This window comes from Rhinichthys klamathensis, unplaced genomic scaffold, assembly GCF_029890125.1.
Source record: "Rhinichthys klamathensis goyatoka isolate OS25496 unplaced genomic scaffold, OSU_Roscu_1.1 h1tg000330l_1, whole genome shotgun sequence".
In the NCBI taxonomy this organism is placed as follows: domain Eukaryota; kingdom Metazoa; phylum Chordata; class Actinopteri; order Cypriniformes; family Leuciscidae; genus Rhinichthys; species Rhinichthys klamathensis.
The window spans coordinates 651,024-667,321 of record NW_026606845.1 but is presented as its reverse complement, the minus strand read 5'-3'; the positions used below and the strand labels follow the sequence as shown (position 1 = coordinate 667,321).

The window sequence follows — 16,298 nt, the reverse complement described above, 5'->3', positions numbered from 1 at the left end:
TAGAAACTCTGCTTCTATCCGCAGGTCGAGATCTGTCGTTCCAGCCACACAACTTTGCGATGCTGTTTGCGAATGTTCGTTGTAATGATGGTTTCGGGAAACACCGACTCGTTGAACTGCTGATAATGACGGAACTTGCGATCATAGTTGGCTAACGATGTTTTCGGGAAACACCGCTGGTTAGTAATAAGTGAAGCTGGTAATGCTGTTTGTGGAGTTGTTTAATCCCCCTCTTCTGAGATCTTCACAGATTTAATGTCTTCTTTTTATCTTCAGTTTATTTGATTTAAGACTGTGGCTTGTGCTCTCCTGTCGATTGTCTTACCCCACCCATCTTGTTGCCTGATTATTGGTTCATTTGCCCCGCATGTCTTCCCTCATTACCCTCTTTTGTTTGCTTCCTATTTTGTCTCCTTGTGTTTGCAGTCCTGTGCTGGATTGTCTTTGAATGTTCCCTTGAGTGTTCCTTGGTCAAGTCTTTCTGCTTGTCATGTTTTGGTAGTGTTTGTTTGTGTTTTGTTCTTATTTTTTTTATCAATAAAGCCCATTGTTTCCTGCAATTGAGTCATCGCTCCCTTCACTCAACCCTGAGAGAAACATGCATGTATCATGAACTTTTGTTGATCACAGAACTTGTTTATTTTTGCAATAATCCGGAAGCCTGTGGGAAAATCCTATTGGGTTTTTGTCAAGGGATTCAGTGTGATGTGAATGGCCGGCTGGATTACAAGTGTAAGACTCTTCTTTCTTATGACAATGAACACCGGAAGAGAACTGATACTTGAGAAGTTGTACTGTTACTAAAATACTACAGGATAATCATGTTTAAAATAATGCCATTTATTCAGTGTGTTTTACATGAATACGCCTTCATTAAACACATAACAGGGTCAACAACTATATTACCATCATATTTTATTTTTTAACTCTTAATTATATATTTATTATGTCCTAGAAGAGTTGTTCACTGGATCGCTGTGTAAAACACTCATATTTACACACTGTAAATGTCACAGATACTCCTTTCCTCTTATAATGAAGTGGATCATCCCTTCCTCACTGAGTAAAACACTGCTTATATATGTAATAACGTTTGGTGAATCATCACTGATGTCGTGTAGAGCTGGATGTGGTTAGAGAGACAGAAAGGGGAAGGAAATATATATTTCAATTGCTGACGCACATTTTTCTCTCAGTACGGAAGAGAACGACAGTAACGTTTGTCACAGAATTTGTTCTTTTATTTCAGCGAATCGCTTGTCATGATGTTGGACGTCCTGCTGCTCTTTTCCAGCATCTGTACAGGTGAGTTTCAGACTCTCAGCTCTTTTACACAGAGTTTGACTTCTTCTCTTGTTTTCCTCTTTATCACATGATCATCAGACTCATATGGAGGATATTTGTAAGTTATTATTCTGGCCTGCTTATGTCTCTTTCTCACACATAACAGCTCTATATAATGATATTTGTGTTTTCAGCTGTTGTTGGTGGAGCTTCACAGACAATTACTGGATACAGAGGAGAGAGAGTTGACATCAGATGCTCATATGAATCTGGATATGAATCAAATTCAAAGTATTTTTGTAAAGGGGAGTGTATCTATGGATCTAGAATCATCATGGTTGAATCAGGATCTCCAGCTAAAGACGAGAGATTCTCTCTGACTGACGACACGACGGCCAGAGTTTTCACCGTCACCATCACTGATCTGAGACCAGAGGATGAAGGCCAATACTGGTGTGGTGTGGAGGGGATTATTTTTGACGACTATTCAGAGATTGTGTTGCTGGTTAAAGATGGTAAGTGATTATATTTGTCAATAGCAGAAATGAACTGCATGGGAACAAGCTGAGAGTGAGAGATCAAGTCATTAATCTTGTGCAAACCCCAAATTCAGAAAAGTTGGATCATTTTGTAAAATGCTATCAGGGATCTGAGATTTGTTAATTCTCTTTAAACTTTATTTAACTGGCAAAAGTACAAAGGAAAGATTTCCAATGTTTTCATGGAAAATCTCTAAAAAAATGAATATCATCATCATTTACTCGCCCTCAAACAGTTGATGGACCCCATTGAGTAAAATACTATGGAAGTCAGTCGAGCACATCCACTGTTTAGCTTGAGCAGAATGAGGGCATTGTCTTGTTCCCAGGAAAGATGTGATCTTGATGGCAATAAATGTCTCTGATCTCTGTACAATCCCAGTATACGTCTCCACATCACTGGCACCTTCACACACGTGTAAGTCCCTGACCCTGGCGTTTGCACTGACGCTCCAGGACAGAGGTTTGCTTTTGCACCTTTAACTGATGAAAGTCTGGATGGTCCTTTTCATCTTTGGGACTGACGACTCGAAATCAGTTTTTCCCCTTAAGCGAGCTGAGATATGGACTCATCTGACCACATATCCACTGTTTTAGATCATCTGAGAAGAGCTCGAGCTCAGAGAACTCACCGGCATCTCTGCATTGAACTGATGTACAGCTTTCTCCTTCAGTTACACAGATTCTTGATTTTATTGCAGTTTATTTCCTTTTCTGGATTCGGGGGTTGTCAGCTGACTCATATAGTTGTATAGAGTTGATTGTCTGCTTATACTTCAGTGTGTTGAGTGTAAAACACAGTATTAAGTGTATAGTGGCTGTGTGTTACAGTGATGGACAACTTTAGCACAACAAGAAACAGAGATTAAATATACGATTGTATGTATTTTAAATTAAATTCACTGTCCGTGTTTTAACTTGATCTTTTTCTGTGACCCTTCAGATAATGAGACCACTGAGGCTTCAACCATCAGCACTTCTTCAAAAACACCGTCATCCTTCAGTACAACAGAACTGAGTCCACAATCAGGTCAGTTCTTCTGTTCTGTCTGAATATATTCTGGAATATTGTGCATCCAAATGTACTTGAACTCATATGTTAGATGATTACTTTGAGATTAAACGTGTTAAAGTTGTTGAAGACTGAAGGTTCAGTCCTCAGATGTTTGCTCCCGCTTATTAAAACTGTACAAGTTGCTTTGTATAAGAGTCTTTAGAATGAACATTAAAATGTTTTCAGTTGAGAGTAATCAGTGTTATGAATAAAATAATATACATCTTCTGTTCATAATCACGTGATGTGAATGGTTTGTGTGTGAATATAGAGCTTTATGTTCTCACTACATGAGCGACACTTTCACAGTCACTGGTGTTTCTCTCTGTCAGCGACTCATCACACAGAAACTGAAACAACAACAGGAAATACTACAGTTCAACTCCATCAGACAAACACTAGTAAGAACACAAACTACACTACCCATAATCCAACTCTCTGATCACATAGAATAAGCTCATTTTGGAGAAAGGAAATTGGTTTGAACATTTGTGGAGGCTCGTACTCGTGTGGTTAACATGCTTTAACATCGACCACAGACAGAAGCGTTTCCTTCTGAAGAGTTGAGGTTTACCATTGCAGTTTCATTTCAGTTACACAATATAATATAGACTATTACAATATTCTATTGTACTATAATACAAATTATTTAAATATCAATTACAAGAATATTAATAATCACTCAACGGTGTAATCAGAATCAGCATTGTATTGTTGTGTTGTTCAGATCTGGCTTCTGTTGCTGGCGGTCTGGGTTCGGTTCTGCTGGTTCTGACTCTGTGTTCTGGAACCTTCATCATCCTGAAGAAGAGGAAGAGGAAATCTGGGACAGGTAACAGTTTGTTTGTGATTATTATTGTTATTATTATTAAGTTCTATTGTAGTGTGTACATTGACTTACTCTCTATTTTCATGCAGCTTTATTTCAGCAAAACATGCAGCGCGATACAGAGGTGTGTGTTCAAATCTTTACCTGTAGAAGATCAGAAATACATGTTAAATGATTGTTTATTGATGAACATAGACTATTATTTATATTAACTAGTAGATTATTAAGGTATGTGTTGTTTTTCAGACTGACCGCATGTATGAAGAGATTCCAAACACAGTCGTCACCTTGGTAACGTCTTCATCCAATCAGACGCCTGCATCTTCATCCAATCAGACGCCTGCATCACACCACAACAACTGTACAGAAGTCTCTACTGTTTACGCCACAGTAACCAATCAGCAGCCTGATTCAAACCCCAGTCACACCCACTCGACCAATCAGGTGACAGATACAGCCGGTGATTATTATGCCAAAATAAAGTGTCCTGAAGCAACACAGGACAGCGGGACAGAACTGATCTACGTAACAGCAACACATCCACAAAACATCACAACGCATCCGCAGAACGCCACAACACACGAGGATCCGATATATTCAGTGATCAACCATAAATGAAAAAGACTCTCAAAATTTGGTAAAATCTACATTGCTTTATTTATTCAATCTTTTGTCACACTTTTCTGTACAAAACACAGTTTATAAAGTGTATAATGTATAAATAAAGTTCACAGTCATCTTAATAACAATATAAGCTGCTACCAACAGAAAATAAAAATATTTTTTTGTGAATAACATTTTTTTTTTGTAATTATTACACCTCATCTACAGTTAAAGCGAATAAAAGGTAAATTCCCTTCTTTTCAGCCTGTTTATCCTCCTCTCCTCTCCTGTAGATTCTGTGTGAAATCAAGCATAGCGTCAGTTCTGTCAGGTCACGTTAGTCAAGCTCGCATCAGTGACTCTCAGCTGATACACATCTACCCTATAGGAGACGACGCCTATCACTGTATACATATATAAGCTCTTCAATATCATCAGCAGCTGTCGCGATTCCCCTTGAATAAGAATATATTCTCGAATTATGTTGTACTTTAAAATCTTGAATTAATGATATCTGCATCCACTGTTTGTTCGTCGTTCCCTATTTTACCCCTAGACAAAAGGGAGAGACTTAACAATTCATGTTGGTTCTGTTGTGTTTCCCCTAAGGGGGGTTATCGCTGCTCTTATCCATGCTAGGCCTCATGGATGCGCAGGGAGTTCTCCCCCAGAAAGGAAGCACACCACTAATCCAAACTGTATGCTAATTGTTAATCGTATTTTTGACGATAGTGGTCCTGACAGAAGTGTATATGACACCCTCACGAGAAAAACGATATCTCTCAATAAGTAGATTATCGAGGATCCTGTCTGTCTCGCAAAACACGATTAATTCTAAAAGCTCTTCGAATTATTCTGGCACGAACAGGTTCTTGTCGTAAAAACAGACAAGACATGGCTGCGAAAGACTTCCCGGATCTCCTCCGCTTATAAAGCCGGGATCTAATCCTGTTAACATGAAATAAGCCTGCTCGGGATGACAGCAAGTCCAGGATGAGAGTCGAAGAACCAAACAATCCAAGATCATGCCAAATCGCCAACAATCAAATCCAGCTAAGTGAGTTAGCGACGTATGAAGAACAGGCCCCTGGACTGAGGATCGTGAGCTTCCCTACAGCCTGGATTCAGCCGATCACGATCTCACAACCATCCTGCAAAGATAAGACACTGATCAGATGATCTGATAAAAGCGTTTAACTGCTGGAAGTCATATTCACTGAGCTGTTAGTTTGTCCTCGCTGCATTTCAATAAATGGTTAAACGTCATCTGTGCTTCTCTTCTCTGAGTTACCGTTACAATATAATATAATATACCAAATCATCCTCGTCATTTTCATCGGTTTACTGAACATGCGTCATAATCAAGCTTGTCTTGTCTGTTCATTATAGAGTTCAGAAAGATCAGATTCATCTTCTTGAATCCAGTATTTGGTGTTTTGTGTTTTTATTGTTATTATTAGTGATGGGAAGTTTCTCAAAGCATTATTGTATCACACACTGTACCGATGCTTGTATGGAAATGACAATCCCACGGTTCCTGTTTTGCTTTGTTCTTTTCCCGCCACTCCTTAGTTGCCATGGACACCTTGATAATGAGTTTCAGTTCAGCTGTGTTAGTCATGATCTCGATAGTCGTGTCAGCTGTGTCTTGTTTCTTTGATTAAGTCCATGTGTATTTAAACCCTGTGTTCTCTCTCAGTCTCTGTCGCTTCTCGTTAACGTTTGTTAATGTGGTTTTCTCTTGCTTTTGTTCCTGGTTCCTGAGTGTTTTATTAAAGTCTTCCTTCTAGAATTATTCCTTGTCGTGAGAATTTTTCTAAGTACCACGTTATGTAACAATTATGTTGTGTCTGTAGTTAATAATGTGAATATTGTTTCCTTGTTGGATGTTCAGTTCAAGGTTTGTCTGGTTTCATCTGTTCACTCCTGCTGGTTGATGTTGTAACTGCACCGTTCAAAAGCAGCTGAATATCCTGATAAATCATTGCAAGCAACATATAAATGACTCAGATTAGTTTGAGCTCCCAAAAGCAACTGCTATTGAGATGCTTAAGAATAGCTTTATCATTATAATATTAGGAGGCCTTTAGCTTCAGTTAAACATGAGATGTATTCGGCTCACACTTGCCAAACAGGAAGTGAAACTACAGCCACAGGAAGAGCTTTGAGGCTTCAGCTAAACACACTACATTTCCCACAATGCAACTCTTCTCAGAGCTCATATGATGGAGAAACAGTGATCTTAATGTTCAAGCAATTTCTGTATTATTTATAGTTTGTGTAAACGACAGTGTTTTCCCATGCTGTCGATTACCACAGAAAATAACCCTAACAAGCTTTTCTTCTTCATCTCATGCCTTTTTCCTTCAGAGTTTGGCAAAGATTGTTTCCTTAAAATGTTAAAGTGGATGATGCTTAACATGTAATTAACATGTTTTGAATATATATAAAAACAATTAGAAGTAGAAAAAGAGCAGGAGAGCAACAGAAAGCACTTAAACATGTTAAAGGAGGACAGGAACAGGTTGTGGTTGATGAATTCACAGTTTATTAGCAGTTCAAAACTGAGAGGCGTTTTCACACCCAACGCCATGAAACACAGAGATCACAGATTCTCATCACGTGAGATGAGCAACAAGCGTATTATTTTCCTCTCCACCGACAGATGAGAGCAGTATTATTGCTGTTTGAGTTTCAGAGAGTCGTGTGAGGAACTACTGAGAGTTTCAGACTGATTTTCTGAACTGAACTGATGAAGAAATGAAGTTTCCACTGATAGTTTGTGTGTTTCTGCTGACGGGTAAGAGCTGAAGATCTCTACTAAAAGTGTTTATTATCTAATAATATGGCGTTTGTTATCAGTGTACATGAGTAAAGCTGTGTGTGTGTGTGTGTGTGTGTGTGTGTGTGTGTGTGTGTGTGTGTGTGTGTGTGTGTGCAGTGAGCAGTTCACCGTCTGTGGACATTACAGTGAGAGGAACAGAGAGAGAACGAGTGAGCATTACCTGCCCTTATCCAGAAGGATATGAAAACTCCTATAAATACTTCTACAGAGGAGTTTACGCAGAGCGTGTCCTTATACTGCGATCTGATGGAGAGTCCTCAGTGTTCAGTGGCAGATTCTCACTGAAGGAAAATCGTCAGACCAGATCATTTACAGTGACCATCAGTGACCTGAAGATGGACGATGCTGGACAGTACGGCTGTGGAGCTGGATGGACACACTACCAACATATCCAGCTAAATGTGATCAGAGGTGCCTGATATTCAATACTTAAATCTGCAGTCCGTAACTTTTGGCGCTCTAGAGGTTAATAAACCGAATGAAAGCTTTAGCGTAAGTTCTCCAGGAAGACTCATTTGTTACGTCACTTATTCCCTTCTCATCCGTCCAATCGTGTTCTAATACTTGCCGTTTAAAAGATCGGTACTTACACATGTGTGAGTTCACAGATGCTGACGCTTTCGTTCCCCTCCACCAGGATGGTCAATAGACTCAAGACTCAAGTTACACTCACTGTTTTCTCCGACCTAAAGCAGCGCTGCACAGACCGGGCGGTGTATGATATCAAAGTCCCACGAGAGAGATCAGAGAACAGTTCTGTATGCTTTTGAATCGCTCTCGCACGAGTTTAACATAAACTGAACATACTAGAGTTGATAAACTCACTCTTAGCTGTTCTAGAACCGAAATGCTTGTTTTGGTAAACAGTAAAGCATAAGTGCTGATAATGTATGGCAAGAAATCATATTGCAGTGTATTGTTTTATCAATTATTCGTCCCACCTCAACTAGATTTTTGGAGCAAGCACTAATATATCTAATATATCCTTTTGGAATTGGTCTTTATTTCTTTCTTTTTTTTATGTCATTCTTTTGATGTCTTATTGTATGCCTGATTTGCTGATATCAACAGAACTAACAGTTCTTCGTGTCACTTTATTAGGTTCTTTGTAGAACCATTTATGAAAAGGCTTTTTGACACCCATAGTAAACAAACATCACTAAACAAAATGATGTCCAAAAGACGTCTTTTCAACATTGTCTGAAGAGGGTCCATGAACGTCTATATCGGACGTGCAGAACACGTTAAAAAAAGACGTCATAAAAACTTTCATTCTGGCTCCTCAGTGGACGTCTTTTCAACGTCCGACTTTTGTGACAAAGACGTTGACGTCATTTTGCTCAGTGGGAATGAACAGCTAAATGCAGCCAGGGGCGGACTTAACCATTAGGCAAAGGTCGGCAATTGCCTTGGGCCCCGAGCTACCTAGGGGCCCCCAAAATGCCCCATTAAATTATGCTTAAGTTTTTTTTTTTTTTACTTTTCGCAAATTATATATTTCTAAAAAACAATTGCGAAAAAAGGCATCAAATCATTAGTGTCGCAGACAGGAGAAAATTAAGACTTGCTAGACCTACTTTTTTTCTATATTTCTTTGCACAAAACTCTCCAGAAAGTGCCATTTAATGGTTTATTTTCAAAAATTTTTTTTTTTTTTTGTTCTCTTTTAAAGATCGGATGGGGGGCCCCATACTACCTTCGCCTTGGGCCCCCAATTTGCTAAATCCGCCACTGAATGCAGCGCTGACAATCAAATCTGATGATAGCCTACTTTTGAGAAACATGTGCCCCTGCCTTCGTCTTCAGGCAGGAAATGAAGAGTCCGGACCCTCGCATTGCTCGCTAAGGACTACGCCAAAGAACTTTATAAATTCATGCTTGCCGAGCTGTTAATAAATATACGCTTGTTATATCAATTTATCTCCTGAGTCTTTCTGGTAGAACTTTCTATCATAATATTGCTTGCTGGCCTGTTAATAATTGTATACATGTTATGGTATTTTGGCTCCCGAGTCTTTCTGGTAGAACCGCTGAGTCTTGCTGAAGAACATTGAGCCGGATCTCCTTCTCTCTGGCGAGTCACACAGGCACTGGATTACTGGATTACTCCTCAGCGGTGCGACCGGTCTAAAGTAGTCCCAATATAAACACTTATTATATTATACCGTAGAGAATCAGGAGAAGGCAGAAGGTTTGGAAGATTGATTCATGACGTTCTCGCTCATTTTATAAATATAGTAGATTTTGAACACAAATAAAGTTACGGACTCGGACTGCAGCTTTAACACCAATCTGAATCATCACTCCTGTGTTATTGATTTATGAATGTATTACAGCTTGACGGCTATTCTTCATTTCTCAGCTCCAGTGAAAACAACACGTGTCCAGATCTCAACAACCAGCATTAGTCCATATACAAACAGCAGCACTGAACACACCAGCACAGGTACACACACACACACACACACACACACACACACACACACTCTGACATCTGCATTCACATTGTGTTTTGATGAAAATATAGTTAATTATACTTCAATCAAAACATTAATTGTTTAAACATTAACATTAATAAAGCTTCTAAACACAATTTTAATGCTGCATTTATGATCATGATTTAGTTCAAGATCATTCATGTCTTACACAAACTTGCAAAAAGTTGGAAGTTTCAACTTCTGTGAAAAATAAACCATAATTGCATCACACTGAACATTTAGAGGTTGTGATGTTCCTCAACACTTGAATCAAATGTACAACAACTGAATGTTTGACGTGTCATTTTACTGTAAATTTTCTATAGCACTTTCTTTGTTCTGCAGTTTCTGAGTAAAATCATCTCGTAATACTGACGTGCTTGATCATCCTGTTAACATTCGGTTCTGTCAGTATTGTCTGTGAATGTTCCAGTTCTGTTTTATTGTCAAGTCTAGTTATTGTTTGTTTGCCCCATCGTGGGTCTTTGTTTCTGGTTGTAAATAGACCGTGTTTTCTGAAGGTTACTGTCTGTGCTTGGGTTCTATTTAGCGTAACATGACAAACATGAGTTCAGCTTTACGTGTGTTTGACAGAGACTTTTATCCAAAGTGACTCTGTATCAGTTCAGATAATAAAGTGTCTTCTAAATGAACATTAATATAATGTGATTATCAGTAATCAGTATTATGAACAGAAAACACAACATGTGTTTATATGCAGCAATAGCTAACAGTGTTATGTGTGTGTTTGTCTATTATTATTGTGTGTTATTATATCACTGCATGAGAGACACATTCACAGTCACTGGTGTTTCTCTCTGTCAGCGACTCATCACACAGAAACTGAAACAACAAGAACAACAACAGGAAATACTACAGTTCAACTCCATCAGACAAACACTAGTAAGAACACAAACTACACTACCCATAATTCAACTCTTTAATCACATGATCACTGTGTGAAAGGAAATATCTTTGAATATTTGTGGAGACACATTTTAGCTACTGTATGAATATAAATGAACATATCAGATTTCATGTGGTTAATTTGGTTTGACATCAGCCGTAAAGAGAAGTGTTTTCTTCTGAGGAGTTGAGGTTTACCATTGCAGTTTCACTTCGGTTACACTATAATAACTGCATATTTACAGGAATAAGGAATTTATATAAGTCACATCAAAATCCCCAGTGTTAAATTAACACTGCTCAGTGTTTATATGATTCCACACTCAGAGTGTTAAAGTCACACTGAAGCAGTGCTAAAGTTAATGAGATAATTAAGTGATTAATTGAGTTATGATTGATCATTATTGAAGACACCTGATGATAACAAGCAGAATCACTGAAGGAGAAAATTAATGTAAAATGGTCACCATTATGGTGATCATTGTTTAGTTTATAATAATATAAAATTATAATAATCCAAAAAGACAACAAGGCAAGAAACACAGACAAACAGGGAAAACCACGAAACCAGGCAGAAGATCAAAAGCATGACACAGTAAACCAGAGAGACAGCGCTGATAAATGCAGTGTAACATATACAAGACTTTACAAATAGTGACTGATTACACACGGCTAATTAAGTTATGTGTATCATAATTGAGGTAATGACACACAGGTGAAAGTGATCAAACAAGTCCAGGCAATGTGTTGTGGGAATTAAAGTTCATGATGGGAAAGCAAAGGAGACGGGAGGAGTGTCCTCTGGTGTGATCGTTGCTGGTGGATGTGACACATACTACCCATACTATATAGTACATACTTTTTTTAATGGGCGCAAAGTAAATTCAAATTCAAATGTAGTACCTACTCAGATGCTACGTAATCTGGGACGCAGCAAATGTCTTTCCACATCATGTTTCCATCCAAAGTTGCAAATTTAACTTGCAAATTGGAATAGGCCTATCTCATAAAATGTTTGCGAATAAAGGACCGTTTCCATCCAGCGAGACGAAGAATGAGCAAAGTAACATTTCAGATGCTGTGCAGCGAGATCGTTCTGCTGGTTAGTCCAGTGTGTTGTGTGTCCCATCATCCCAGTCACATGAAAGTCTCAATTGACCGCATGTTTTTTATGCACATTTTTAAAATTTATGTTCATTTTGCCGTTTCCATCCAGTGTTTTTTATGTGATATCCCAAAATGCGCATAGAAATATGTGGATGCAATCATTGAAAATGAAAAGTCTGACAGGCAGTTGTCATAGTAACATGAATTTCAGTAATCCCCATATGCCTGTAATTATTCCTTTTATATTCTGTATTTTTTGATATTCTCTTTCTTTTTTACTGTATTTCAGACAGTGTTTCCTATTGTGTTTTCCAGGTTCATTTGTGATTATCATTATCACTGCGGAGGCTTTAGTTTTACTCCTGATAGCAGTTCCACTGATTATAGTGGCTGTGCGGATGAGAAAGAAGAATAAAGGTAATATTTCACACTAAATACTTGGTTGGGTTTGTGATGAAATGCATGAGAACTGAGTTAAAGGGTTTTATAATTATGAACTATAAGATAACTGAAGAAGTGAGTATGTAAGAAAGACTAATGTTGATCTATTGCTCAGGTCTGCTGTCGTCCGCCACTGTTGTGTTTAATCCAGTGATTTATGATCAGGTGAGTCAGCAGAAACTGATGATTATGGTTATTTATTGAACTCAAGGTTTACAGGAGTAATTGTGTTCGCAGATCCATTGAAACACAACCAGATTTAATGTCTTGCTCAACACTGTGATGATCCTGAAACAGGACTGTGTGTTTATGATCTTCAGGCATTGAATCTCTATCAGCTTGTGTGTGAATTATCATATTCATGTGTAAAAACTATAGACTATCTTTGATTGAGTTTTTTCTCTATTAACTTAATAACTCTTGTTTCTGTGATTATAGATCAAAGACACTGGACACTTCTGTAACCCAGAGGACAGAGACACAGAAACAACTGTATTTTACAGCTGTGTTCCATAAACTATAACGTCATATGAGACTCGAGCACTCCTTCATAAACACAGAGGAGTTCATTACACCAAACCTCAGGCTGGATACACACTTGAAGATTTTAAACCCGGTTTGGACCCCAAGTGATCGGGGGTCGCGGCCAGATTCAATGCTTGTTGCTAATGATTTTTTGTCCAATTGGGTGCTTTCATTACTATTAGTTCACTTCTCCTGATCGTATCGGAGCTCGCATGATCCCAAACCATAAATACGAAACATGTTTGATATTTCAGCCCATTCTCATCCCAAGGTGTCATACATGTGACGCTTGTGACATTTCATCGAAATCTTTCGCACATGGCGTCCTTTAGCGTCACTATGAGACGCAGAACCCAAGGCGTCATAACCGTACCCTACCCAGGGCCGGTTCTAGACATTTGGAGGCCCTAGGCAATATTCATGTTGGAGGCCCCCCACCCCCAATAAAAAACTCTTGAAACAAATATGATTCCTAACCTTTTAATTTATACAACATTTAATTTTAAATGTTTTTACTTACACAGTACATAAGTTTGGACACATTACTATTTTAATGTTTTTGAAAGAAGTCTCTTATGCTCATCAAGCCTGGATTTATTTGATCAAAAATACAGAAAAATAATATAGTGAAATATTATTAAAAATTTTAAATACTGGTTTTCCTATTTTACTATACTTTAAAATATATTTCTGTGATGCAAAGCTGAATTTAGTGTCATGTGATCTTTCAGAAAACTTTATAATATTCTGATTTATTATCAAACGTTAGAAATGGTGCTTAATATTTATTTTATAACCTGTGATACTTTTTTTCAGGATTTTTTTTTTATTATTAAAAAGTTGTTTTAAAAAAGTCTTCACTATCACTTTTTATATATTGGGGGGGGGGGGGGGGTTATCAAATAAATGCAGGCTTGTAGAGCATAACAAAAAACTTCTTTCAAAAACATTAAAAATAGTAATTGGTCCAGACTTTTTACCAGTAGGCTACTGTATGTACATATTAATCAAACTTCATCTAAGGTAATCTCTTTTTTGTTTAATGAAGATGCTATAGTTATTGTTATTTTGCTGTTTTATTCAATTTATTCACAGTTCCAGAATACCACTTCAGTGATATATGCTTTTATCATTTTTTTCATAGCTGGTATGGGCAGGATTTTCCCCTCCCATTTAATCAATATTGACTGCAGATATTGTCATATTATTAATATAAGTAATATGATATTATGCATTGCATTGCTAGCTTAAATATGCTATACACAAATCAAGTGGAAGAGAAAGACACGATCGCTACTGATTAGACAAAAATTCTAAACTGATATAGGCTATTATTGGCGTAAGTAGGCTGATGTCAGACATGGTATAATCTAATCATCAGCAGAATTTAGAAGATAGACCCATGGCCATGAGATCCTTTATTTTAAACATTTAAAAATGTTGTAGTGTGTTGGCTTTTTAACTTTGAATACAAACGTCTTGTCTTTTACTTTTGTAGCGTTTTTATTCAGCTCCCGACGCGATGTTATTCATTGTACGTGCAAATTCAAAGCGTCGCGTCTGGGCACGTCAATGACGCTCGCGCTCTTTTAAACACGAAATAAAGCGGTGAATGATTTTTCCAGAAATGACGCTGATCTACAGTACAAGTTTATATTTAGAATACATTGCAATCAATCACTCCAAAATAGATGACGACAACGCACACACCTGCATTACGAGCTGTGCTTCTTGCGTGCCTATTTAGGCTTTTGCTTCGCAGCACCTGATGGGCTGGCGTTAATGTGACGTAATGTAACAGTCTATGGTTAAGATAAACATCGTCACTATTTTTAGTTAATTGATAAAAGAGTTTGGTTCCAAAACGCAATAAATCCATTTAGATTAATTTGAGTAAAAATGTGTTTTCTTTACCAAGAAAGTGGAAAGATGAAAACCACTATTTTCTGTTTCAAACGTTCACATAGCATTTGTAGGTCATAATAACAAAAAAATTAAAATCCAGGTTTTGATTTTCAAAGATTTATTATAAAAACGGATTATTTTTTTCCCCAAAATGCAATAATCCAAAAAAAAAGAAAAATCAAAATGCAATTAATCCATTGAATCAATATAAAAGGTTTTTTTCATATTGAAACTGTTGAAAATACACAACAACGTAAGTTTATTAGTATAATATTTTTATTAAGAACTGTAAAGAAGATTGAAAACATTTTTCCTCCTCCCGAGTGCCTCACCTTAATCTCCTCACGTAAATGATTCGATTTCGATGCCTTACGTTTCTTACCCACCGCAGAAACAACCACAGGTTCATCAATGCCGTCAAAATTATTAATTTTTTTGTTTGTTTGTTGATCGAAAAGTACAAAATCGATAAGAAAAACTAGGAAGCCGGGTGTATTTAAGGCGCTGCCGTTACTGTTTTCATTGCGTGGAATGGTGCGTTGTGATTGGTTGAGCGGATATATCGCCTTCTGCAGAGAAGGGAGACTGGCGTTTGTCGCGGTTTGGAAAGAAAGGGAGAAAACATGACAGAATAACACGGCGGATATCGCATTTTACTTAAAATTAAACTTTGACTTTTCAATACCAACCAGATACAATACTGATTTTTGCAGTAACTAATTTTTTTTCAAAATGGCGTTTATCGCGTTTTGGAACCAAACTCTTGGACATTTGTACATTTATTTTTTTTTTATTTTTTTTTTGTCCCTCTGTCTGGGCCCCATCCCGCCAATCGGGCCCTAGGCACGTGCCTAGTTTGCCTTTGCGTTAATCCGGCTCTGACCCTACCCCAGATACCCATAACAGTGCGTGTTATATTGACGCTAAAGGATGCCATGTGCGTAAGATTTCGACGAAATGTCATGTGGCGTCACCTATATGACGCCAAAGGATGAGAATGTGTTGGATATTTCCGACTTCCGAGAAAGATGATCACCGTATTATTTTTAATTGAGTTTTTCTTCCCGTAAATCAAAACTCACTCCAGGAGAACCCGTTGATGATGTCAACCGTCCTCCATTTAAAAAAAAAAAAAAATTTATCAAGTCACATTTGATCTTGTGAGTCTCTGTGAGATCTCGCATCACTGTGAACATAATCGACAGGTGTGTGTCACGCGGTCCGGACGAATCTTCTAGTGTTTGCGTTCAGAGGATTATAATGCTAACATCGGTTGAAACTTTCATTATGTCCGTGGTCTTCAACAGTTTTAAAATCGATTAAGAAAATCATCTAGTGTGTGTCAGGCCTCAGTCACACACATCGTCTGGTCTCATTACAGACTCTCTAACTGTAAGATCTTACATGAGCTTCTTACCTCCAGTGTTTCTGATCCCAGTGTTCCTCATTATTCTCCCTTATTACTCCTGAGGATCTCCAATCCTTCATCCATCTCCATCGTTCACTCAGTGTCTCCCCTGGACTGAGGATCGTGAGCTTCCCTACAGCCTGGATTCAGCCGATCACGATCTCACAACCATCCTGCAAAGATAAGACACTGATCAGATGATCTGATAAAAGCGTTTAACCTGCTGGAAGTCATATTCACTGAGCTGTTAGTTTGTCCTCGCTGCATTTAAATGGTTAAACGTCATCTGTGCTTCTCTTCTCTGAGTTACCGTTACAATATAATATAATATACCAAATCATCCTCGTCATTTTCATCGGTTTACTGAACATGCGT

At 37.9% G+C, this 16,298-nt stretch overlaps 1 protein-coding gene and 1 long non-coding RNA gene across 2 annotated transcripts; both read left to right on the top strand.

The window, feature by feature from the left end:
- The first annotated feature begins 1,264 nt into the window (after nt 1-1,264).
- LOC130105919 (CMRF35-like molecule 8) lies at nt 1,265-4,324 on the top strand. The gene is made up of 8 exons (XM_056272106.1): nt 1,265-1,305; nt 1,479-1,799; nt 2,206-2,286; nt 2,767-2,853; nt 3,210-3,278; nt 3,605-3,709; nt 3,796-3,830; nt 3,953-4,324. The coding sequence occupies exons 1-8, from the start codon at nt 1,266-1,268 to the stop codon at nt 4,322-4,324; spliced, it is 1,110 nt and encodes a 369-aa protein (XP_056128081.1). The 5' UTR covers nt 1,265.
- Nucleotides 4,325-11,954: 7,630 nt separating this feature from the next.
- LOC130105883 (uncharacterized) lies at nt 11,955-12,749 on the top strand. Its single transcript, XR_008809670.1, has 3 exons — nt 11,955-12,061; nt 12,201-12,250; nt 12,524-12,749. It is a non-coding gene; the product is annotated as an uncharacterized LOC130105883 (long non-coding RNA).
- Nucleotides 12,750-16,298: the final 3,549 nt, after the last annotated feature.